The 25,143-nt window shown below is 51.8% G+C and overlaps 4 protein-coding genes across 4 annotated transcripts; 1 reads left to right on the top strand and 3 right to left on the bottom strand.

Annotated features, from left to right (window-relative positions):
• Nucleotides 1-1,870: 1,870 nt before the first annotated feature.
• IUM83_12855 (uncharacterized protein) lies at nucleotides 1,871-3,680 on the bottom strand (the record flags this gene model as incomplete). Its single annotated transcript, XM_067937500.1, has 7 exons — nucleotides 1,871-1,878; nucleotides 1,939-1,967; nucleotides 2,374-2,616; nucleotides 2,690-2,883; nucleotides 2,952-3,299; nucleotides 3,375-3,585; nucleotides 3,676-3,680. 7 exons carry the CDS (start codon nucleotides 3,678-3,680, stop codon nucleotides 1,871-1,873), a joined length of 1,038 nt encoding a protein of 345 aa, XP_067788190.1.
• A 288-nt stretch (nucleotides 3,681-3,968) lies between these two features.
• IUM83_12856 (uncharacterized protein) lies at nucleotides 3,969-4,418 on the bottom strand (the record flags this gene model as incomplete). The annotated part of the gene is made up of 1 exon (XM_067937501.1): nucleotides 3,969-4,418. The coding sequence occupies one exon, from the start codon at nucleotides 4,416-4,418 to the stop codon at nucleotides 3,969-3,971; it is 450 nt and encodes a 149-aa protein (XP_067788141.1).
• Nucleotides 4,419-9,006: 4,588 nt separating this feature from the next.
• Nucleotides 9,007-10,608, bottom strand: IUM83_12857 (Uracil phosphoribosyltransferase; the record flags this gene model as incomplete). Its single annotated transcript, XM_067937502.1, has 7 exons — nucleotides 9,007-9,128; nucleotides 9,226-9,322; nucleotides 9,411-9,562; nucleotides 9,634-9,812; nucleotides 9,897-10,049; nucleotides 10,119-10,456; nucleotides 10,531-10,608. The coding sequence occupies 7 exons, from the start codon at nucleotides 10,606-10,608 to the stop codon at nucleotides 9,007-9,009; spliced, it is 1,119 nt and encodes a 372-aa protein (XP_067788189.1).
• Nucleotides 10,609-13,637: 3,029 nt separating this feature from the next.
• On the top strand, nucleotides 13,638-15,191 carry IUM83_12858 (Uracil phosphoribosyltransferase; the record flags this gene model as incomplete). The annotated part of the gene is made up of 6 exons (XM_067937503.1): nucleotides 13,638-14,059; nucleotides 14,160-14,315; nucleotides 14,410-14,588; nucleotides 14,681-14,832; nucleotides 14,903-14,999; nucleotides 15,076-15,191. The coding sequence occupies 6 exons, from the start codon at nucleotides 13,638-13,640 to the stop codon at nucleotides 15,189-15,191; spliced, it is 1,122 nt and encodes a 373-aa protein (XP_067788139.1).
• Nucleotides 15,192-25,143: the final 9,952 nt, after the last annotated feature.

The following is a 25,143-nucleotide window of genomic DNA, read 5'->3' on the forward strand; positions in this document are numbered from 1 at the left end:
GTAACGGCCGCAGGTGCAGATTTAGCTCCTGCCAGGTCAAGGCAACGACACACCAAGTGCTAAATGCAGTCATGCCTGTGTGGCCAGCTTCAGTTTGGAGAACGTTACGCGGCCCTGGCCCCGCATGAGATGAATAGGGCGTCGAAAACGGCCGCGAGCGCCACGCAAGCCAACGCCCTCGCTGCTGGCTGCTTTGCAGACCGATGGGAGCTGCTGCTGAACCGCGAACCAGTCCATAGATTGCTCGAGGCTGGCGCAACGCCGGCTTCCGCTGCGCTCATCAGGCGCCACTTGACAATCTGCCTCGCTGCCGCCGAGCAGCGAGTGCAAAGTTTGCACCGCAAACCACGGCTGCTTCTGCTTGTACAGTAGTGGTGGTCGTGCTATGATATAGTCTGCGAATCACTTTACGGCATGCTCTCTGCCATGACCATCTTAGTCCAAAGAAATTGAAAACGCTTACGTGGAGTACCCACCTTCGTTCGCGCTAGCCCCAGTAAAGAGGAGTGCGGAGTGCATCAGCGTCGGTCATGAGATTTATAGAGTTTTTTTCTTGCTGTAGCAATCCGGGTAGCAGACGTGTGGCCTGAGATACAGCATAGTGCTGCACTAGCGCTCGCGTATTGGCGATCTACGCCACGCTGACATTTTTCTAGGCTAGCCAGTGCTGGTGAATGTACCAAGGCTGCATGGCCATCCGATCTATCGCCGGGCAAAAAACTTAATAGAGCTTGCAAATATACTCCCAACAGCGAGAGACAGTCGTTAGCGCGCATTAAGTGACAGCTATGACCCTCAATTAAAAAAAACAACAGCGAAATAATATCCTCGAAGCTCACCAGTGATAACTACTCCTCTATATATTAGCGGAACGAGGGTGATCCAGATCGCTAGAGCCGTGTTTGCAACGCAGACTCCAAAAGTGAGACGCACCTTATAAATCTTTATTTTTTTCATGACAATACAGGCTCCCTTTGTTTTCGCTGATTCACCACAATCAAACATATATCTAAATCAGGTGCAGCCTAGCCACGCCTCGAATGTTGGATCGCATGAAGGACCCACCCCTTCCTTGATCTGTCTCCGGCGCATCGCAATCGGGTACGGATTCGAAGTGCAGGTGATGCCCATGAATCGTGCGCTGTAGCACATGGCCTCAGAATAACCTGGCTCGTGACATTCACGATATAGTGTACCATTGCACTGGGCCATTCCTGCTTGTGTCGGAGCCATTTCCAGCGTCCCTGGCTGGAGTACTGCTCCGCAGACATCATCAGAAAACTTGTTCACTACAGCCTTAGTACCCGCCGTGGCAATATCTCCAGTCAGACATGACGCTGCTGGCGTCCCCATCATCGAATATACACCGCAGAGCGGATTCTGCAAATTGCAAGTGCCCAGAAATCCGTTGCAGCACCAGGTTCCGCGGTTAGACACCACGAACGACTTGAGCGTGCTCGAAACCGGAGTCAGGTCTGGTAAACGAAGAAGACCAGTCATACTTGACAATTGCAACCTCTCGAGATTTTCGAGATGATCAAAGGAAGGTAGTTCGGCCACGGAAATTAGCACCGCCAGGGACAGCGACTTCAGTCCCGTGAGGCCGTCAAACAAAGGGAGAACTGGAAGTATTGGATGGCCGGCAAGGTGAATAAACGTGAGTGAAGACATCTTCTCGAATAGATCGTGTGGCAGTGACACAAGCGAGCTATCTGGAACCGGAATGCCTTCGATATGCCTATTGTGAATGAAAACAAATCGTAAGCTCACCTGCAAACTGAGGATCTAACAACTACCTCGACCACATACATATACTCGAGGTTTGTGAAGTCTTTGAACCAGTCGGGTAGCTCCATCATGTGTGTGTATATCAATGATCTGTCTTACAACAGGGATTAGACAATTGTATACATGACTAAGTCCAAAATCTCCACTCACACGTGCTTGAGCTGCGTACACCTTCGCAGCTCGAGTGGCAACACAGGCAGGAATCGATTGGTAAGCTGGATAGTTTGGAGATCTCCTGTTGTCGCCAACTGCGCGACTTTATCCGTTAAGTTCTTTGGATGCATCCACTCTGCGTACGATTTAGGTGCTTGATCTCCATCGATAAGAGTCAAACACGGGCAGTGTGCCAAAGAATTCGACTGAGGGTACGTCCATCGCCATGCATTCACTCTACATTCTTCGTGTGGCTTGCAAGCTAATGTCGAGGTACGAATACTCTCCTCGACGAACACCACAACTATCACCGCAAGACACAGGAAGAGCGCTCCAGCAAAGTAGCGGTGCACGGCAACTACGCTAAAAGTGTGTCTTTTTCGCCAAGCGGGGTAGTGAAAGAGACCCACAATATAGTGAAGCCGCACGCACAGGAACAAATTGACCCCGACACGGACAAAGAAGTCTAGGACTGACACAATACGCAACGACTTGAGGATCCTGTGGATGATAGCCGTCTGTACCGGGTCTGCGATCACACCTGCAAACGTCTCAAACCACCCCGAAGGATATATGTCCAGGTTGATGTCCAGTACTTTGTAATCGAACGAAAAGGTTGAAAAGCAATAGATCAGTGCCAAACACGGATACGCGATGGCAACAAGAAAGTCGAAGCTGAGCAAGTCATATCAGCACAACAGACGGGGTCAGCACCGAGTCAGGATTGAGTGACGATAGAACCACGTACAGCGTGTCAAGTAGAGTTTCAAGCAGCAGTGACGTCCTCGCAGAAGGCAAGCTCACTAAAACTGCACTCGACAAAACGCTTGACACTGTGATAGTCGTAAATACAATCGTTAAAGGTAGAGGCGACCCGGCTTCAAGATTCAAATAAAGCAATACGAAGTCGGTGAGGAAGTCGCCAAACTTAATAGCCACTTTCTACTCAACAAATCAACAGTTTATCAAACTTGCAACAACTCATTTTCAAGCAATATGTATCAACTTACAGCAGCGTAGCCAAGCGGACTTCCACCATCTGCTATTTCCTTCACCAGTTGAATCGTTGACGCAGCACGCTGATGCCAAATACTTTCATCATGAGCCAAGCTCCTGCGAAATATCATCAATTTCGGCTGCAGTAAATTATCCTCCTCGCTCTCCTTAGCCTGGATAGGCTTCCCCAACTTCACGATACGCATCAACAGAGACAGATAGCCGATCCCAACTGTCCACAGCCCGAGAATTCCTAGTGCCAATACAGTCGGGGACGGGTCCACCAGTAGCCAAAAAGACCCGCCGTCAAAGCTCTGGGTCTTCATAACCCAGTTCACCGTGTAGTTGGGAGCTATAGTTAACTGCATCACCATCAGTGTCCACAACATACATGCCAAGCTCACGACAAACACCAAAACCCGCGGAGCGGGTCGCACATGCTGAAATGCCGACGAAATCGACGAGGACGAAGGCCGAGAGCGTCGATGAGACGAATATTTCTCGTCGCGACTGGGATTATTATTCACCAAAAGTGGGGAAGCTTGGGCCGCCGTGGCAAGGCACAGTTGACTGGGGTCGATTGATCCCTCCGACGGCTGCACTTTACCACCCACGAAGACCTTCCCCAGCAGCGCCATGCCTTTAAACCTGGCGACTCACGCAATGAGTGAAAGCGCTTGTCGATTATTTATACAGTCCACACGGACGAGCTCGCTGCTATAAACTCGCCGCACTCACCTCATTCACTTATCCCGACAACCTGAAGATATTTCCACCCCTACTACACCCGCAACACCAAAAATACAAATGGGAAACTTTAGAGAACTCGGACTCGCCGTTGGATTCCGGAGTTTCTTTTTGTGTTTTTCACTCTTGAATTTTAGGATTGAGCCGTCTTGTGTGTGTGTGTGTGTCTTGTGATGAATAAAATACCAGGCAGGTCGGTCGGGCGCGAATGGACTTTTTCCTCCGCGTAGGGTACCGAAGAGCTCGCGATCGCCCCCGCCCCTGCTCGTGTCTGTGTCATTAGCCTACAGCGCAGCCGCCAGCGCAGCCGCAGTCGCCAGTACCGCGAATGTCGTCGACAGCGAAACGGTCGGACCCGCAGCCGACACCGTGGACCCGGCAGCTGACGCGCTCTTCGTGGCCTCGGCCGAGGCCGCCGTGAGGCTCGAGCTGGTCGAGGACGTGGAGTTGGAGCTGCTGCCGCTGAGACTCACGGTCAGCAGCTGCTGCAGCAGCGTCGTGAGCTCCGCCTCGCTCATCTGGCTGGCGCTCGAGATGTCGAACATGTTGGCGAGCGCCGGGTCGCCCGCCACGGCCGCCTGCACCTCGGCGAGCAGCTGCGACACCGTCTCGCTGCCGCTGCCGCTGCTGGAGGTGGAGGTGGAGTTGGTGGTCGCCATGTCGTCGGCGGCGACCAAAGTCGTCGTCAGCACGCAGAGTGCGGCCAGCAGCACGCCCAGCGTCCGGAGCCCCATGGTCTGAGCTGTTCTGTTCTGTGTTGTGTGTGTGTGTGTGGTTTGGGTCCTCTACTTGGTAGTGGATCTACTCGCCTTCGCCTCGCTTGAGCTGCTCGCCGCTCGCCTCCTGTTCGTTCCGCGCGTGCGTGCCCAGGCGTTCTTTTGCGACTGTGCGTCTATTGGGCGCCGGAAGCTCGCCCCTTGGGCGGGAGAGGCTGCGACTCACTTGCGCTTTGTATGCCGCGCAGTGCAGAAGCGCGGCAGGTTCAAGCGCGGGTCCCTCTCTTTTTCCACGGCCTGGATTTTGCGAGCGTGCTTATTGGCTGAAAGTTTCAGAGTGGGATCAGTGGCCAGCTGCGCGGCGGAAAGCGCAATCCTCCGACTTGGAATAGACCCCCCCCCCCCGCACCGCCCAGCACCGCCCAGAGCTGGCAGCGCGAGTCGGCACGGCGTCGGGGTCTGCAGATGAGGTTCCAGCGATTCCCTACCCGAGCTAGCTGAAGACCGCGCTGACATCGAGCAGTGGGGGGGGCTTCGTGATGCGAAGTCGATTTCTGCAGTTATTTTGCACAACGCGCGGTACCTGTGATCAGGAACCTCTAAGCAGTGGTGATATCTCATTTTTACATCCTACACAGAGATATTACATTTCAGAAGCGATTGTCTATCTACCTAGCAGATTTCGTCGCGACGTGGTAAGTGCGCCGAAAATTCGGGCGTTAGACTCTTCACTTGCCAAACAGCGCTCTGCTAGGCGCTCCTATCATGCAGGCTGGTGTCCGTGCGGCGTCCCATTGCTGATGTCGAATGCAATGGAGGCGGTTGCTGCTGTTACCGTGTGAGCACGTTGTCGGCCAATGGAGTCCAACGTGAGTCTGACTGTGGCTACATCGGCTGCGCGCCTGAGTCATTCGATGGGTACGCCGGTGCCGCATCCTGCATTGCGGTCCAAGGCATTATGGCCGGAGCTTCAGCTGCTGGGGCACGGCCAGATGGCGCTACGCCATGTACTTTTGCGTTGAGGCGGGGGCTACATGCAGTACGTATGAGCAAAGCGAGCAGCGCAGCGCACGACGCAGTAATATCGCACCGAGACGCCCCGGGCTCGTAGCTGCTTTGACGCTAAGTTAGTGGGTGATCCGGTGCGGGACAGGCTCCGACATCCAGAGCGCTTTGTCACCTACTCGTGTGTTGTACACGGAGGGGTATTGTAGGCGGGCGATGGTCCGTGGCCCGTCCTCACGTGATCGCTCGTTCAAGCCAGTCGCGGCAGCCTGTCGTCAGGAGCTGCTGCGAATATGCGAAGCGATTCACTGTGCATTTCACGTGCGGAGGCCTCGCAGGTCCGCCCTGTTGTTGCTCAGCCAGTTAGAACGACAACAGGGCGGACCTATGCAGGGTCAAAGTCGTGTTGTATGCCGGGTATCTCCGCATCAGATCGTCAAAACGAGTGCGGCCATCCAAGCTCGACGCGCGATTATCTCGTACTGCAAAAGATGAGAACATTGCCGCTACCACAACACGGCACCACGAGATCTCTACTACTGCTCAGACCAATTATGCCAACAACTCTCCACTTTACGAGGTAAAGTGAAGACCTGACGAAGGATGCCAAGTTGACTAGCTGGTTGTTCCTGGGTGCTTTTACCGCATTCACTACGACGGTATATTGTGCCAATAAAGTGTTAGTATTACCGGTAGTGCTAAATCGCAATCGCTTACTACATACACTGCATTGAATACATCCAAAGTGCACCCAGATCTGTGTGCGACTATCAATCTCCTCCATCTTTTAGCTAAGTTACAAAACGCAAGGCAATGCTACAGCCACTGTTGATGCGATGGCATCACCGTTTCCGTGCCGCTCCTGATGCCCTAGCAAATATGGCTATGGATGACCAACAGAATCGACAATACGCGAATCCAGGGATGGCGCCGGTGTGTGTGTGTGTGTGGGGGGGGGGACTACCACCGATGTGAGTGGTTTGATAACTCTCATGCACCCTTGAGTCAGAGCGAAGCAGCCGCCCTGTGGCTCGCAGCCAGAGCTACAGGCGTCACAAAAACACACGCCCCAATCTAGTTTCGCAACGGCTAGTACGGTAGTGATCGTTAAAGTTTACATAGCCTTCCCACTCGAAAACCCTTAGGAAGTCAGTAGTCGCTCGACCATCAAGTACGGTAGTCAAGAGTCACGTTCAACGCAAGTATGCCACATACAGGAACAGCTAATTAATTCGTTAGCAGGATACGAGTAGAAGACCCGCAAAACAACACAGAGGTCACCTGGAATTTTGCGATGACAACTCGCTCCAATCTGTATTACGAGCCACTTGAGAATTCCACCACAACAGCGCCACTGTTCAAAACGACAACCAACAAAAGACTGTGCTGTTACCAACAGATATTTGTGCAAGCAAATTTACCTTTTATATACTTGTCCGTTCTGTAGCTCGGCAGCATTCACGTTTGTTCCCCCTGATGCAAGTTCCTGTACCTCACGTTCAAGCAATCATGCCCAACATTGTTTGCCAGTTTTCGAGCGCGGTGCAGCAATAACGTATTGCCAGCTCAAACCTCGAGCGCAGTCTCGCTTCTCGTTCTCTGACTTGAGGCACGAAGTCTTGGATCAGCGTGGGTTGAAGAAAGTGCTAGAGGATATGAACGGTAGACGCAAACTTTCTTGGCTCAACCTGCTTGGGCTTCGGCACCGACTTTTGAAACTACAGCACTGTTCGCGTTCTGTGCACAAGGCAGCCTTCCCGTTTAACGCATAAATGGAAGCCCCAACTTCACGCACTCTCATGACTGCATCTCGCTCGACCAACCTGACCGTACGGCATAAACTGTCAGGACTTGTGACGAATCTCAACTGAACAGGTTCAAGACAAGATCAAGTAGTTGTAATCAGATAGGGGTAAAATGAAGACGTGGCAACCCTTTCTCCACGTCCAAATGTCATGGTCGGGAGTACGCATTGATCAGAAATTTATAAATGGAGGATGAGACGGATTTGGCACTAGCCACGGCGAAGACGACTGAGCAGAGCGCAACCACAGACAGAACGACTTTACCGGTGCTCGCTCGAGTACTATGCGGCATGTAAAGGGCACGAATGACGTCTGGTCTTGGGTGAATAGGTGCAGACTCAGAGATCTATACCCGACACTATCGTTGCTCAACCTGCCCTGAGTTCGTTTTTCATCCCCACACTCTCGTTTGTGGATTTGATAACCGTGTTGGCGCTACCTGCTAAAGTGGAGAGTGAAAGTCCACTCTACGCTGGTTGAATGACCCCGCGTGTGTTTGCCATCAAATGAAATGTAACGGACTAACTTTGATGCACAATATGTCTCATAGGAAGGAGATGGTCTAGTGTTCCGGCTCTGCTCATGGGCGACGTGGCATGAGTGCATGATGTCCACATACGGGTGTTAAGATGTATTTGACGTTACGACAGGACTGTGCAGAGTGAGGAAACTCAAGCATGACAGATTCTTGTGCTCATCGACGCTGAATTCCCCGTGTATGATGGTGGTGTAGGTAGCTACGAGGAAAATACAGCAGCAGTCTGGTCACGTCGCGTGCAAGTCATTTTCTCTGCCAGGTGCCAAATCAAACTGCTCAAAGTGCTATGGTACCGTGCAACTTCCTGGGCGCCAAATTTCAAGTGGAAATAACATGCGCTTTGGTGAGAGTAGTGTCCAAGTGAACCTGTGTAAATTCTTTCCGATTTGTCTTAAGTTGGCGGTCATAGATGTCTCGAGATGTGCCACCCCGATGCGCCTCGGCATTCTGGGTTCAAGTCTCCTCCTGAGGGTGTTTCTTCCCCCTACATCCCAATCTGTAGCGGTGCTGCAGAGCGGCTACTGTTACTGACAATTGTTTTTCTGAGTGCGAAGCAAGGAGGGCCACGCGAAAGTAGGTACGGGCTTCAGTTATTTTGTGTTCACTGTGTAGTGGCTTTTACTTTCTCCGAAAGTGAAAGAAGCGCGCGCAGCTTGGCAGCGCCATCGCGAATATATTTTCATGTTGGGGACACCATGTGGTCATCTTCCGGAATGACAAGGTAAACTGCTCCTCATTTCGTCACCACCGCCTGGACTTCCCAGTATTGTTCTACAGTTTTCAACAGGACGTGTTTTTGCCGCAGCTTCCGGATCATGCTCGATAGAAGCGATGGCCGAACGAGCTTTTTATTATTCCTCCATTGTATTGCGAGAGGGTGATGCGGGCGCTCTGTCGTGGTTCTGGACCAACTACGACGAAGTTTGGGTTATTATTATTATTATATAACTATTACGCTGCATCGAGCAACGTGAAACGCTGTAAAGATTTGCTAACAATGTTCGTGAACTTCTCCATGAGGACACTGGGTAGTCAATTTTGATTCTCTCATGCTCCCTCTCTCTCGCCCATCACACATGCACACGATACATGTAGCCATGACACGATGGAGAGAATATTTGGCCGAAACAAATACGAAGTAGGAAGCAAGCTGGTGCAAAACCAGCGTCCAATAGCGCCAGCGCTGTTGCCTTGCTTAAAAACGTACATTAGTGCAGTTTATCGTAACGATACTTCCTCTGCAATTCCCAACGACTGCTTAAACATTAAAACGCACGTCTTCGTTGTAATAGCGAGCAATGAAGTTGCCAAGACCGGGAATTATGTACTCTGTGCGTGGATCGACTGAGCTGTCGATCGCTGCCGTGACAATACGAACCTCTGCCGGTACGTAGCACACGCGACATACCATGTTCGATGAGCACATCACAACACATTTGACGTGTAAAAACAACTAGATATGCATGCAAGAACTTACGCGGGAAGCGACTGCAGACAGTGACGACTGCGTCCGACGCACACATGATCGAGACCAGGGTGATATCTTTCTCCATAGTGCCCACACCGCAGAGTGCCTACAACAAACACCGCCCAGTGCAGTCAACCAACTGATAAGTACAGTATATCAAATCAGCACACAGAAACGCAATGCGCCTCACGCACCTCGATAGCTTTGCACTCGCGTTCACCAGTGCTGCAGGTCGCAGTGAACAATAGCACCTTGCATAATGCGATGCTCGCTGGTAGGTTCATACCTTCTAGACGCCAATAGCGGCGGCCACGCTCGTCGGTGGCCCGATTTACGTACAATTTGCCTGAACAACAGATATATATATCGATCGATTAGTCCTCATTTCGACGAGTCTTGATGACCACAGAGTGATACCTTCTGCAGCATCCACTTCAAGCTGGTGGAAGAGCACGGAAAATGGGTGGCCTTCGTCTCCCAGCTTCACCCCACACAGCGGACTTCTTCGCTCTATCCCCGTGGCTACATGGCCGTTTGCAGTCACGATCTCCACAGGACGAGAATCGAGTTGCCCCAAAACGTCCTCGAGCAGAATCCTATGCACGAACATAACGTTGACGTCCCCAAAGGTCTTTGTGAGCAAACCATCTTACATCGAGCAAACTCGTCAGGGCCCGCACATAATGACACGGCCAGCGGCGCGACGGAAAGTAGACACGTCTGTTCTGCGGTCACGCAGCGTTGTCAGTAGCAGGAACATGGAGGATGTCCGCACTTCGTGGACGAGCTGTTGGTCTAGCGCTGGTCCTGTTGGGATCGTGTCTTCGTCTCCCCTGTAAGACAACATGATAGAGTATTAAGTGACCTGTTGCATCAGCTAAAGTCCAGGCAGATAGTCTTACGTTTGCTGAGCCACCGGCCGAGACAGGATCTCGAATCGATGCTTTTGAATGTGGCAGACGGCGGCTCTCGTGACGCCGAACTCTCGCGCGAGTGCGGCCTGCTGCTCACCGCCAGCAATCCGCTCGATGATCTGGCAGCGGACTTCATGACTGAGATAATGTGGCCGCTTGCGGGGCTTCTTCTGATCCGTGGACGAACTCGATGGCGACTGTTTTTCCCGGTTCTCTTCCTGATCTTCGTCTTGTTGATCACCGAGTGTCCTTGTTTCAACTACAGGGGGAATGTTCTGACGAAGTGGCGCATTCTCGGGCGTAATGTCGTGGTCGGATGGACATAGCTGATGGCTCCTCGCAGTTGACACCTGTCTTTGATACACCAGACTGGGTGCTGTCGATGTCCAAAACGCTTCACCTGTCCCTTGGGTTTCAGCGGAGTGCCCTCGTCGACCTTGGTAGTAGACGACATCACACCTCGCACCATTGACGTCATTTCTCCTTACAGCTCCGCTTGATCCTGCAGTGCCTCGGTGGTCGACGCTATCTGGTACCGTCGGCCAGCGATCCGCCCGTGGTTGACTTGCGCCTCTGCCCCAAGGATGCATCCTCGTGGACCTGCACTCGTCGTGCTGTACAGTATTATGGTCACCGCAAAGAAACCGGAGACAGCAAGTGGTTCGCCTACGCCTGACTATGCTTTATTGAGCTCTGATGAGCTAATGTGGTTGCCTGCTTGTCGTGGAAGTGAGAAAAAGTGCAAATGGCTCGCAGGCCACTCGATGATGGGCAACGTAGCCCAGGCTGCCCGTCATGCGCTGGCCGCCATGTGGGGGCCAGACCGAGGTTTCTTGGCTGCCACGGTACTGTAGCGTGGCACTCGCGCTCTTGAAGCTCGGAGAGGCGGCGAAATGACATTCTCCCTAGAGGGTAGCCCCATCTCGCATATCCAGATCCTGGTTGTCTGTTGTGCTGCAGTGGGCACTCCCCATCCGTAGGCTTGGCGACATCACCTATCCAGCGTATTTTTGTCACAAACATCGTGATGTCGCCAATCCTGCTGACGGGAGTGCACACTGCAGCATACCAGATAACGAGGCAGCGGCACCGACATTGGCGAGTGTGTTGACGGCGTCACACCGCAGATTTGCCCCCTGTCAGCATTGGGCAGTGCATTCCCCCCTCCGTTGTAAAGTACTCTGGCAGTGGACCTTCCACAGCATGCTGACATGATGCGAAGGGCTGCGTCCCAGTCTGGAAAGATCTCAATGAGCATGGATACAACGCAGGTTGTACGTATAAAATTGATAGCTAAACTGCATAATTTCCTCGAGCGGAGTCTTTGAACACGAGCGAATTCGACAGAGTTTATCTAGCCGACGATGAGAAACTGTCGCAACCTCCCAGCATCAGCCTTGGATGCTCTCAAGTACACGCATCCAACAAAGTTTGGCGTGACTTGGGAAGCTTCTTGCATACAGGAAACTGACTGCAGAGCGACAATATTAACCCAGACAACTCACAGCCCACGGGTCAAAAATCATGCCTGTCTCCCGACGGCATTGCATGGGTCTGAATAAAGCTGTGGGGCTGCTTCTTGCCTTGGGGGCCGCAAACCCGCTTGCTAACTAGCAAGAAGGCTGAGGAAGATCACCAAGCCTTACCGCCAGATACCCTCTTTGCATAAAACAAAGGGTTGCAGGGTCCATCGAAGCTTGACTTTCTTTTCACAAAGCTTGTACAGACAGATTTCAATACCGAGGAGACCGAAAATGGAGCAAATGTCGTACCGGTTGGCTGGATGCTTGCTAAAGATATGATGCGATTATCGGGAGGTCGACGCATCAGCCCTATTGTCGAATTGGAGGCAACTTGTTAAATTGTTGAGCACACTACAGTTCTCAACAAGCAGCACACAGATAACTCCCTTCTTGCGTGACGTAAGTAACCTCAACAAGCCTTACTCTCGAACAATAGCGATAAGCACAGTGCACATTCAGACTGGACAGTGTACCTCATGCCGGAAAGGTTCATAGCCCAGCTCACGCTCTTCGAAATTGGAATGATTGCGCGTCCTCGAGGCTCGAGCCTTCTCGACTCCGAACTGATAGTTTCTGCTGCGGTCGAATGACGTTCCGCGTAGGCTAATTACTCATCCCTAGAAGCACATCACTCCCGTCGAATCTGGCAAGTTGAAAGCAAATTATTCTGTTCCTTTGGGCGAAATTCCAGACATAGGACCGCGTCCCTTCAGACGACTTCAGCCTGCCTACTCCCCAATACCGGAGCGGCTGCTGCTCCACAGACACTGAAGTGTTAGAATTCAATCATCGAGTTCGTCATTCGTCGAGCTTGCTGCTAGAGGTCGATACAGTACCGATCATCTCCATCCCTTTGTCGCGATTCTCAAATTCAGGACGTCGGTGCCCTTTCGCCTAGGATCACTGTGCCACTTTTCGGAGAACTTCATAATACCTGCGAGCTTGATTGAGCGGCTTCACCTTGCAGACGGCTGCAATTAGCTCGCGAGCGATCCATGGAGAGGTATGGTCCGCGTAGAGAGGTACGCGAGGCAGTTCGTCAAACTAAGACGGTAACGATTTCTTGCACATGGTGTCTGAAGCCGCCACCTATCACCGCTCGTTACCTGTTCTAGGTCCTGTCACCTGTCACCATCTCGTCCTCGTCCTCAGGACACTAGTCAGTCTTCCCAGCGATCCTCAGCCCCGAAGTCGTCAAGCACCAGACGCAGATCGAAGAACAACGAACGAACCACGAGTCCTGGAGAGTTGCGGCCTTGCCAAACCGGTCTTGACGAGAAGCGTCCGCACCACCGAATGATTCGTCATGGAAACAGCCGCGCAGTCAGTGAGCGCATACGTACCAATGAAAAGCAAGCCGTTAAATGAAGGCTACTCCCATACGACCAGTTGATCCCATATGTACGTTAAACAGCAGTTGGGTTTTGGATTAAAAACCTCTGTACGCGCGACAAGAAGGACACTTCTCCCTCCTGAGCTTCCCAAAAAAGTTGGGAAGGAGGCGCCCGGTGAGTCTCACAGGTGTGGCTGGAAAAACTCGTCGACGGAAGCAGCGCAGACGGCCAATCGCGTGCCTGTTCAAGCTCGCTACGTGCGACTACTGGTCGAAAATGGCCTGTGCAGCGGCTCGATCGTTCACTGAAAAGTCCCCCTACGAACTCGAAACATAATCTGCTACACTTGATTCCTAAGTTTTACGTTCGCACTCCCACAATCCCTCAAGTACGCCTGGTGTTAAACGACCGCCCAGTGTATGAGGCTAGCACGTGACGAAAACACCTCCTCGCAGCAGGTCGTTCCGGCGCTAGGGACGTTCCAGGGGTTAGTGCTGCAAGCTCGCGCCGCCGGAGCTCCTGGCTCTGATCAGTGGGAGAGCGAGGTCGACCTGGCAGCTGGAGGGGTTGACCCCAGAGAACCACTGACCCTCAGTCGCGGATTCCGACGCGACCATGACCAAGCTTGGGCTCAGCAACGAGTAGTGCCCATGCGACAGCTCCTGCAGCGGTCTCTGGACGAGGACAAGCCCCCTGCAATTAGCAACAACAACGACAAGGACGACACTATGAACACTGGGCCGGCCACGAGGTCGAGAACGCGAACAGCTCCAGCCGTCTTGATTGAGCTGCCCAAGCAGAGCGATGCCGAAGACGAGAACGACGAAGAAGAAGAGAGTAAAAAGGAGGAAGAGGACGAAGACTCGCCCTCGAGTGCGTCCAGCGGCACCAAGAAGCCCCGCAAGCGCCCGCACTATCTCAGCCACGAAGACCGATGCCAGATCATTGAGCGGATCGCAGGAGGAGAACAACAGGCCGCACTCGCACGCGAATTCGGCGTCACGAGAGCTGCCGTGTGCCACATCCAGAAGCACAGGTTCGAGATCCTGTCGCGACCCGTGGCCCAAGAGACGTACGTGTGCGGAGAGTCAAGTTGATCGGTATCAATTGCTTATCGGGAAGCTAGTCTGGTGTCTGACTCACAAGATGTACGTGGTTCTTTTTGCTTGCAGAGGGGTCCAGGACACCACCCTCACGACGGGGCCAGTGGGAGAGCAGCAGCTCGTGCACGAGGTCCGGACTCCGGCTATTCTGCTGTTAATCACGACTCTGCGTGACCGCCGGTCGGATGCTGCTACCTTCCGCCGCGCCGCAGGGAGAGTCATCATGTAGACACTTTACTTTGCTTATGGTGGCAAAACTTGCACTCACACTGACGTGCATGCATCTTGCGTCCACACCGTCACTCACTTTTCCTAACAGGATCTTGATCGAGGATGTGCTCGGGCAGCTTGACGCCCGTACTGTGGAGATCACCACGACAACTGGCTACGTCACAACCGGGATCGAGCAGAGATATCCGTTGTGTGGGGTGAAACTAGGAGACGAAGGATATCCCTTCTCGGTGCTCTTCCACCAGGTCGAAGTCGATGCTGCAGAAGGTTTGTACGCTCAGAACTACAGGCACAGCAGCTTTGTGCTGTCTGTCTAACCAGATGTGTGATTGCCTGGCCTCTGCCTCTCTTCGCTGTAGGGTACATACACGTTGACTGCATCGTCGACCAGCGTGGCCGCCGTCAATGGCGCCTGGATCGAATGGATTTACCGGCTAGTATTGCCTCTTGCAAGGTGCTACTGTTCACGGCCACCTGCAGCACTGGAGGACGCGAATGCAAGGCCATTGAGGTGCGCAAAGTAGGCGCTAATTCATAGCCACGCATCTATCAACTAACGACTCTCGCTTTGTGTGATCTAGGCTCTCCGTGGCGTAGGAGTTCTCGAAAAAAACATCACACTTGTGTCGATTTTGTGCGCGTCGGACGCAGTTGTAGCGGTCTGCAGTCGCTTCCCACGTACGTTTTACCTGCAATTGCGGTACTGCCTCGGTAGTTGAATTGATGTATCTGTTGGTTGGTATGCTCAAAACAGAAATTCGAGTTGTCACTGCAGCAATCGATAAGTCGATTGATCCACGCACAGAAGAGATCATCCCGGGGCTCGGCGACTTTATAGCTCGGTACAACGATGAAGATGCAGGCACATAACTGACATTGCGTACTCATTCCAGGCCAATGGCACCAGGATGAGGCTAATGTATAGTGTGATGGAGACTTTAGCAACACTGTAGTATGGCGCTGGATAACGGTAAAACCATCGTCTTTAATAAATGACAAACAGCTCTATGTAGTAGTCTAAGTTGCTTGAGGTTAATCTTATCGGAGATACATTTCACCAACGCCACCTACTTCACTTCTGCGGCAAAACCAAGTTGAGTTCGTCCTCTACAACACACTAGCGACGTGGCTGGCGTAAGTCCCGCTCATCTGTCAGCGTCTTCGTCCAGGTGACCTGACCGGATCGTCTGGAGGATTACATGTACACGCACTTTGATCCTCAAACACCTTGTTAGTTCAAACACTATGTTAACTTGCTGGCCAGTTGGGCCGGGGTCGAGTTGGTATCCTGCAGCAAATTGCGGTCCAGTCCGACAGCAGCCGCCTACACGATCCGCACGTCCTCGACGAGCTCGCCTCGGATGTGGGCACCACAACCACAAGAGGGCCACGAGAATGGGGGGACGCGAGGTTGGCTGAATCTAGAAAAAGCGTACCGTATATCTTGGTCGTCAGTGGCAATAAGGCCGGCTGACACAGCAAAAGTGAACACACCACGCGCTCGAGGTACTCGGCATCTTGGCGGAACTTCGCCTTCAGATTCTCAAATCAAATGCTCGATTCTTGTCTCTTCAAGTTGCCCGAACATCTTCAAAAGCGCACGTCTCAAAAAAGGCATCATGTGTGCCAAAAATAAATGGGTAGAGCTGCAATCCACATCGCGCAGTATTCACGCAATATCGATGCCTCGGCCTGCATGACACACAAAGTGAAGGAGAAAAAAGTAACACGATCGCATTCTCGAACCTTTGATAAAATCCCCGCAACACTTCCTGCGGAGCTACCGTGCCCGGTGCCCGAATAATCTTCCCGCAAAAAGTTAAATTGAACTGAAACTGGTGATGACGATCGCTGCTACAACACAACACAACGCATCAAGTGCACCGTCAGTGCATGCGTGTAGCAAAGAATCTTTCAACACCTAGCGCCCATTGTCGCACGACTCTCTGCCTGCGACAGTTACGAACTAAGCAATACTTGGAGACGCCATCCAGCCCCGTGTTTGCTTCTGGTAGCCTCTGCTGTCTGGTTGAAGCCGACCTTGGGCTGCGACAAGTGCTCAAAGAGGCATCCTAAATGCCTGCGTTGGTCATTTGCGAGCCCATCATCGTTTCTTGAGGTCTCGTGGATAGTTGACCCCCCCCCAGACTACAAAACTACTAGTAACAGTTTGTAAACCAGCCAGCTAGTCCGGGTAACTACGGCATTGCGTGGTGGTTTGTCTACAGCGCCTATGAAGGGGGATCAATGATACATCGAACGCGGGGGGGGGGCTGTGAGTATTTATTTGGGATTGACGCTGCATTGGCATTTTGCACACCATCCCAAGAGCTGCACTCATGCGTGGTGCGAGTGCACGGATGTCCACATGGGGGAAGCCGTCAACACAGGTTTGACTTTTGCCGGACAATACTGTGTTTTGGCTTGTTGAAGACTGCACTGAGCTCGCCGAGGAATTCAAGAAGGCGATATGCGGAGGACAGTCGATGATGACCACGTAATTTGGACGTAAAATATTCCGTCAAACCCGGCAAGCCAGTCCCCGTAAATTGCACTAAGCCGCAGCTTCATTTGGTGATCGATGTCGAATAGTTCGTATTATCAAAAAGCGGTTCCCAAAGTGTTCTAAGACCGGTTGCGGACGCATGCGTTTTCGGACACTTTGCGTTTTGATTGGTTAATCGGATGCTACAAAAACGATACTGCACTGCCCATTCGTTTACTAGTTTCGACCGATCAATGTATTGAAGCATTTGTATTCTTCCTCACAGCGTTCCCCCTCCTTTGATTTAAAGGCTTCGATATGCTTTTTTTAGCAGCATAGAAGCATACATTCGCCACGAAACCCTCTCCCGAACTATTGGATCTTTTTCTCGTGCTGCTTCGTGTCGCTTGATGGCTACCAAGTAGACCTGAATGCCACACAGCTCACATTCAGCTTCCAAGCGACTCTGTTGGCTCTCATTGGGGGCACAGCGCGGAGGAGAAGCATGTCGAAGCTGGACCGGCGCCATGTCAAGGGAGAGGGAACGCTGTGAGGAAGAATACAAATGCTTCAATGCATTGATTGGTAAAAAAATGTTAGCGAATGGGTAGTGCAGTATCGTTTTTGTAACATCCGATTAACCAATCAAAACGCAAAGTGTCCAAAAATGCATGCGTTGAGAACCGCCAAAATGTTCTAACAACTCGCATATTTTACCCTAAAACAGATTTTTCAGCGTAATACATTATTTTGCATTATTATTATTATTATTATTCAGTGTTGCTTCCCATATCACGTTTGCCTCGGACTCACTGGGACCTCGTATCATATAACATGTGATTCGAGGTCCGATGATTTGTACAACATATGCGATAAACGCATTAAGTACGATCCGATATGCTATAATGTTCTTTCATAAATACATTATTATGTTGGGAAAGCAATATACGTGACGGACATACAATTGATAAGCAAAAGACAATATTGTTGAAGTGCACCGCTAGCACGGTTTGGATCGTGAAAACGGTTCACCTTGAACCGTCCCAGAACGCTGCCGATTGGCTGATCATGATATCGTCAGTTTGGTTCGTTCGAGGGAGCAAAACGCGGCTAGTTTAGATAAGATGCAAAAATCTATACTATTCATAATGCACATAGGATCAGTGAGAGCACAGAACTTGTTAGCGAGGAGATTCTGAATCATTTTCAAAGCCTTATCACCTCGCCAAGCTACGTGTCCAAGATCCAGTATGCGTTTGCCCCATCTGACAGCATTCTAGTCCCCATCTGTGTTATCAACGACTCTCAGCATTTGAAAGTTATGAACCCAAACAGGATGACACCATATCTCCGTGATTCGACTACCATAGACGATGAGAGAGATGGTTCAGTACAACAATCTGATTCAGGTTCAAGCAATGGCGTGTTAGTACTGTGCGCCGCGAGTGTAGACAGGACTGATGGTATTGTGTACCACCAGTGTAGACGGGACGGACACAGCGAAGACTCATCCGGAGATGACTAAGCGGTGAACGAGCTGACGGTGGGCACGGCGCGTGCCTAGCCGTGATGTGGTTGGATAGACCGAAGACTGGCACTGAGTCCTCGGTAGAGTAAACGACATGATGAGATGCATCAAGGAGCACAAGGGGAACAACAGGGAGAGGAGGACAGTAACGTAGATTTAGGCTTAACGATAAACCTCACTTCGGCATTTGCCCTCTTCACACAAGCACCAAAGACAACATGGCGACTCATTTGACAGTGAATCACAGGCACCTACCACCTCGCCGTCTTCAAGAAGTACAGTTCATCTTGCCCGAACATCCAGGAGTCCGGATCTGAGGATTCGGTGTCGTCTGAGCGTCCTCGTAGCAAGGCAAACCGCTGTAAAAAGCGAAAGAGTTCAAAGCGTAAGAACTCGGGCAACTTCTCGGCTCAAGAGAAGTCACTCGGACAGGTATGGCGGGTTCAGTTCGGAGGTTCCTAAACTCACTGGTGCTGATGGCTATGAGTTGGGAAGAACGATGATTGAATTGAAGCTAAAAGTTTTGAAACTCTTGTCGCTGGTGACTCCGGACGACGTGTACCAAGAATCGTGGTCATCGTAAAAGAAGAGGCGCTCAGAGCAGCGCTGACTGAAGATGGACGAACTCATCGCTAACTCGCTAGGATACCGACTGGATGGTCGATATAGGCGCTTTGCTGTCCAAATGTGACCCAGGGGAGCTCTTTCAGGAAATTGAAAGAGAATAGAATACCGGCAGTGCTGCTAAAATGTCATTTTGATAAAAGCTGCGATGACTGCGCACAAGTTGGGGAAAGGTAAGTGCATTTTCGATCATCGTCGCTGTGATTCGGGGGCGTGGTGACGGCGGCACAATCGCGAAGCCTACATTGTAGCCCCTCGGGTGTGATATGGAGATGCCCATTGATGTAGCTACAGGGTGGGCTTCGGTAACACTACTGGCGTTCTTGCAATGCTATTTGCTCGCTGATTCGCGTGTAGCGCTTCACTGCGTCCGATATCCACCGACGAAACATCTTCAAACCTCGCCTTAAAAACAGCTGTTACATCACCGCTACGAAAAGAATGAGAGCCATAATTATCAGGAGCTTGTCTTACAAGCTTGGCCGCCATGTTGGTCACCTTGACCACATCGCGGACTTGAGAATACTGGTTTGCGTCGACTTTACGGTTAGCTCTCCATGTGATCATATCCAGAACAGATCAGGATTAGGGACAGACATAAACATTTCAGCAGGATCTGGTTTAAGATCGGGAAATGACCGGTAGAGGCGACACGTAGCGCAAGCGGCCGCAGGTTTGGCGTTCAGTTGGCAACCGGAGTAGGAAGACTCAGGTGCTGACAGCTTCGGCGTGGAGGGCGCGATGGCTGACCCAGGCATGGGCGTCTTCCGTGAGCAGTCGCCGCTGGCGGCTGCACGCGCTGCGGTGTCGGAGCCCCGCCAGGAGCGCACGACGTGCTTCTACCAAAGCTACAAATACACGTGCGCGTGGGCGTCGTCACGGAAAATCTCGTTCCGTAGTTCTAAGTTTCGATATGGGTGCAAGGGGGCTATGGAGTTTCGCATCGACTGCATGGGCTATTCCAGTGTGCGCCCGCACACCTGCCGAAACGAGCGTGTCGCTTGCGGCCTTGCTGATGTTCAGGAAGACATGAAGGAGATGGCGGATACACTGGCTATTAGCGATGTTGCCCGGCCGGCGCGTCAAATATGGCAGGAACTGCGCAATATTTTCTATGGGAATGACAACAACAACGTGATGATTGGATTTCAGAGGCTCAGGTTATTGCACGTGTTTTCGAGCAAGGTCTCGCCACTACAGTGATGACGCTCATGGTTCAGTGGAAATTCTATCACTATCACTAGCTCTTAACGAAGCCGTCTCGTTTTTTCAGTTCCATTTCGTTTCCGCCAGCCCCCAAGACGTGAATCGCCCAACACGCTTGCTCGGTTGGGCGCACCCCGTGTTGCGGAACCTGCGACGCTACAATAATGTGCCTCTTTTTATTGATGGCACATTTAGGTGTGTTTCAACCAACTTCCAACAATGTGTGATGTTCATGGTTCATGACCGTGCGTCCGGCCATTTTGTTCCGGTGTTCTACATTCTAAGTACATCGCGCACCGGTAACGCCTATTGGGATATGATACACTTTGTCGTGCAAGTTACTGACCAGGAGCTGAGCCCAGCTGAGATTATCTGAGGCTTCGAATCTGCGTTGGTGGACGCAGTACAAACACAGTCCCGCGATGCCATCGTGTTGGGCTGCTTGTTTCACATGAAACAAGCCCCGCAACGTGCTATGAAACGCTATGCTATTCCTGATGATGCGTGCAGTGTTGCGATGACTCGAGAAGTCATCGACATGTTGACTGTGGTCAACCCTGATCACGTCAAGTCGCGGGGTATTGCGTGGGTTCAGCTGGAAATGAAACGCCGTTGCGCTGAGCAAGAAATTCTTACTCGTTGGCGAGTTTTGGGAGTACTTTCAACGAACGTGGAGTGATGGCTATTCTATCGAGCTTTGAAATGTTCATGGGATGGATAACGAGCTAGTAGCACGAACAAACAATCCACTAGAACGCTTTAATCGCGTTCTCAATACGCTTCCCCACCCCGCACCCTTCAATGGCTACATTCGTGACAGTCATCAAGCAGATTTCGGCTGAGTATGTTCAGCAACTGGCCGACATTTCGCGTGGACGCGCTCGCCGCTTAGCGCGCGAACCTATCGTGCTGCCCAACGCTGTTGATCTGCCGGAGGAGTTGGAAAACACTACGGAGTCGGGCCCTGTTACTTCGTCATCTGCTGCTGCTCCAGATAGTAAATGCAACCACTGTTAGCACGGATATTAGCCTGTAGACCAGCTAACCTCAATCACATACCTGCCTCTTGCTTGCCATCTATTCGTGCGGTACCTGTGCATGGACTGTAATTCTTGCCGTCGCTAGCTATGCTCAAATGCCATCCCATTTGCATTATGCAAAAAACCTGGTCATAGATCCGATCAGTTCTGTATATAATCACAATGATATTCTACCGATTTTACACAGCGGGATGCTGTGTCTGCAGCCAAAGAGCTTATGGTGGCTTGAAGGAACCAGGTGCTAAGACTGGACAACACCATTGACAATCTCACCGTCCTGCGACTGGTGCCTACGCTAACTTGATTGAATTTACATAAGTAGGTGAGTCAGCACACGGATAGCGTATGTTGATACGGCATCGTCTGATTGGTTGAAATAGGGGGAGCCAGACCCCATTTCACCCAATTAGGTATTGACCTGTATTTGAGTGGTTCACAAGAGACCAGGGACAACCGCCCTGGCTCTAAAATAAAACAGAGTTGATTTTCACCAAGACTGATTACTTGGTCTTCTTAGTTCCAAGTCTGAAACTAAGCTTCCTCACGCTACGTGTAAGCTAGTGACGGGCACACACCTGGCCCGTTACACCTAGTAGCACTTCGTAGTCCTTCCAACGACCAAGACCACGATGAGCCAAGTCCTGACGTCTGGACCTCCGGGGGTGACCCTGGAGCATGGTGCCTTCCCACACCTCACGCGTTGAGTGGCAAGCTCTCCACCGCCTCGCAGCGGTGTCAGGAGAGGCTGTCGTCACATCGCAGCTGAGATCAGCGATGCCGGAACAACAGCTCCAAGCCGCTCAAGAGTTCATGAAACGCGAGATCGCCGACGCGAGTCGGTGGGTGTCAACTCCCTCGCGCCCATCAAGAACGATATCGTGAAACTGAAAACGCCCACGCATTCTGGCGTGGGCGTCGACCGACTACCACTGAACCGCTGGTTTCGAGAGATTGACATCGCTGTCGCCTCGCGGATTATCGAGGCGCCGACTGCGAAGGTCAACTTCCTACTCTCCCGATTAAGGAAGGCGTCCATTTCTTCATCCCCAAAACGTGCCCAAAGTCCCCAAAATTCCCCAAAACGTTTCTAGAATATTAGGGAGCGCTACCCTGGTTTGACTTAGTCCCCAAAATTGAGCCTCCAAAACTATTTCTTACATTTTATTACTGTAGATCCCAGGATGATTTTTCAACAACGCATTTGAATGGATAAATAACGGTTTGTGAAAGTTGTGAATTGACTTGGTAATGCGTTGTGTACCTAAGTAGATCTAGCTAAACAATCTTAACCTAGCGAAATCTTGGGACCGCAGGGTATTCGATGACGGCAGAGTGATTCGGAGGATCGGCACGTTTCATGCGAATGTCACTCTGCTTCTCTGGCACTACCGTGAGCACGTCCAGACACCCGGGGGCCATGACCTTCTTGATGTCGTCAGCGGGAATTCGCAGCGCAATTAGCTTGCGACGGATTGCTTGTTTCCAATGAAAAAGACAGACGATCAAGTAGGAGTCGCCGAACTGGCCTTTTACGGCAACATGCAGATCCTGTTCGAAGGCGCAGACAACTGCCTTGGGCTTGCACTTCATCCTGCATTGGATTTTCACCCATCTCAAGATGTGCTTGTAAGACCAGTGATCCTTCGACTCCCTCAGAACCCAGAAGCATGGCACGTACATATTGTGCGCGCCATCGTGAACCATGATGATCACCGTTTGATCGAACGGACTGGGAGATATCTTGACGTGGCATCGACAAACAGACTGACACCTTCATACAGAAGAAGCCGGACGAGGTCAGTGTAACGGGGTTACACGCACAAGTGGCTGCAAGCCACTTGTGAATTTAACAGATAGGTTATCTGTTAAAAGTTTTGGATACTTCCTCACATTGGTGTAAGACACACCGATGGATACATTGAAGTGGACCACCACAGTGAGTGGTCCACACATACCCAAAGATCCTATTGGTAGAAAGCAGCATCTTTCTACCAATCAGAGTCATGCATATTAGCGGGGCTCTGACAGCCAGCCGCTGTCAACCCTTTAATAGATGATAAACAGTTTTTAGCAGATTTTAGAGGAAGATCAATTTACAAACAATACAGTTCTCATTTTACCTAATCTAAGTCACTTGGAGTCTTTATCTGATTTAAATTATATTTGTGTATTCAAATATAATTAACCGAAGTAATTACTAAGTACTTACGCTTCCTCATACACGTTGCACAACGTGTAAGCTAAAGTAGTGAGTCAAGTTAGACCCACTACAGTTAGGATGACCAAACCCCATAATCCGGCAATTCTTGTCGTCATTTGAGTAGCCCACATTGAACTGCAAAAAGTCCCGCTTGTCATCGACCGATCGTCCCCTGACTTGCTTACGCTGCCAGAAGACTGGTCACCGCGCGGCGGAATACCGCGCGCTGGCTCCTGTTCTCGCGCACGTCAATGCCGACGCTACCCCGGTTGCTCAATACAAAAACAGTCGGGACCAGTAGGTGCGGTGTGCCTTACTAGCTGGAATGAAGGCCCGGGTCCCCCGGTGGCAACCGGACCTTCTAGCCCTCCCGTACTGTACGCACGTTTCAATGCCACCACTGTACGCACGTTTCAATGTCACCACTACGAGTGGCGACTCGAGACTGATCATTGTCAGGCTTCATGTCGCCGATGCCCGGCGCCCACTACGCGCGATCCTGGACTCAGGAGGGACCAATGACTTCTTTCGCGCGTCGTGTCTGTCGGTGCTCCCTGAGGGTGTTCGCGTCCGGACGGGTCTGGGCGAGGTGGAAGTCAAGCTTGCGGATGGCAAGGCCCACCACGTTGCGTGGCGCGAGGTCTCACTGCCGTATACGTTTGATGGCTTCCGCAGCAGTGATGACTTTCTCGTGATCGAGATGAATTATGCGTTCGACTGCATCCTAGGTATCCCATGGCTTGCATGGTATCAGCCAGACATTGACTGGTTGGCTCGGTCAGTCCAGCGTCGACGCGGCTTCGACTTTCGTGAAGTATTCATGCACGTCTTGGTAGCGACCTCACGTCACCGTTGTAGACAAAAACACCACGACGCAAGTAGTGCACTGAGCGAGCGATGGCCCTCTATGCAAGACTTGTGCTGTGTCGTTAGATGTGGATGAAAGAGTTCCCTCGTGTCAACGCGAGGATGAAGATGTGATGGACGAGCGCGGAGCGCTCCCACTGCCCGAGACAATCAAGTACACGGTGGTCGAGCATGTGTTCCCGCTGAACAACGCAGCGGTCGAGCATGAGTTCCCGCTGAACAATGCAGCGGTTGTGCGTGAGTTCCCGCAAAATGAGAAGGCGGTCGAGCATGGGCTCCCGCCGAGCTACAAGTCGGCGGTCGAGCAGGGGTTCCCGTCGCACAATGTGATGACGGTCGAGCGTGGGCTCTCGTCCCAAGCTGAGCGAGTGGCTGGACGCGTGCTACTCCCGCAAATCGATGTCCCGGACGAGCACGTGGTCCACCCACGTGCCTCCGGTGTGGTCGAGTGTGGCCTCCCACACCTAGAGTAGGGTGATTCATCGGCTAGCGAAACCGACGCGTCCTCTTCGAGCACCCGCTCGAAGCACAAGAAGAAGTAGTCGAAGCGTTGCTTGAAGCATGGTCAGGAGACTCTGGTGAGAGCCACTCCACCGACCGAGTCGGTGTCTGTCCTTGTATATATGGAGGGAGCTTCACACCGATCGCGGGTTATCGAAGTCGCGAGTCCGCTCCGCGAAGCGAAGTCTATCACGCACCTCCCAGGGCTGTCCTGGAAGAACTTCATGCGATCCCTGATGGCCGGCGAGATCGAGCAGGTGTGTCTAATCACCGAGTCGAGTTCGGCGGAAGCGTCAAGGTCGATGGTGGTGAGCTGTCCCGACCCAAGAACGCCGAACCAAAGTCGGCGCGTGAGGAGCGCTTCGTGGCTC

The sequence above is a fragment of the Phytophthora cinnamomi genome, assembly GCF_018691715.1.
Source record: "Phytophthora cinnamomi strain GKB4 chromosome Unknown Contig55, whole genome shotgun sequence".
In the NCBI taxonomy this organism is placed as follows: domain Eukaryota; phylum Oomycota; class Peronosporomycetes; order Peronosporales; family Peronosporaceae; genus Phytophthora; species Phytophthora cinnamomi.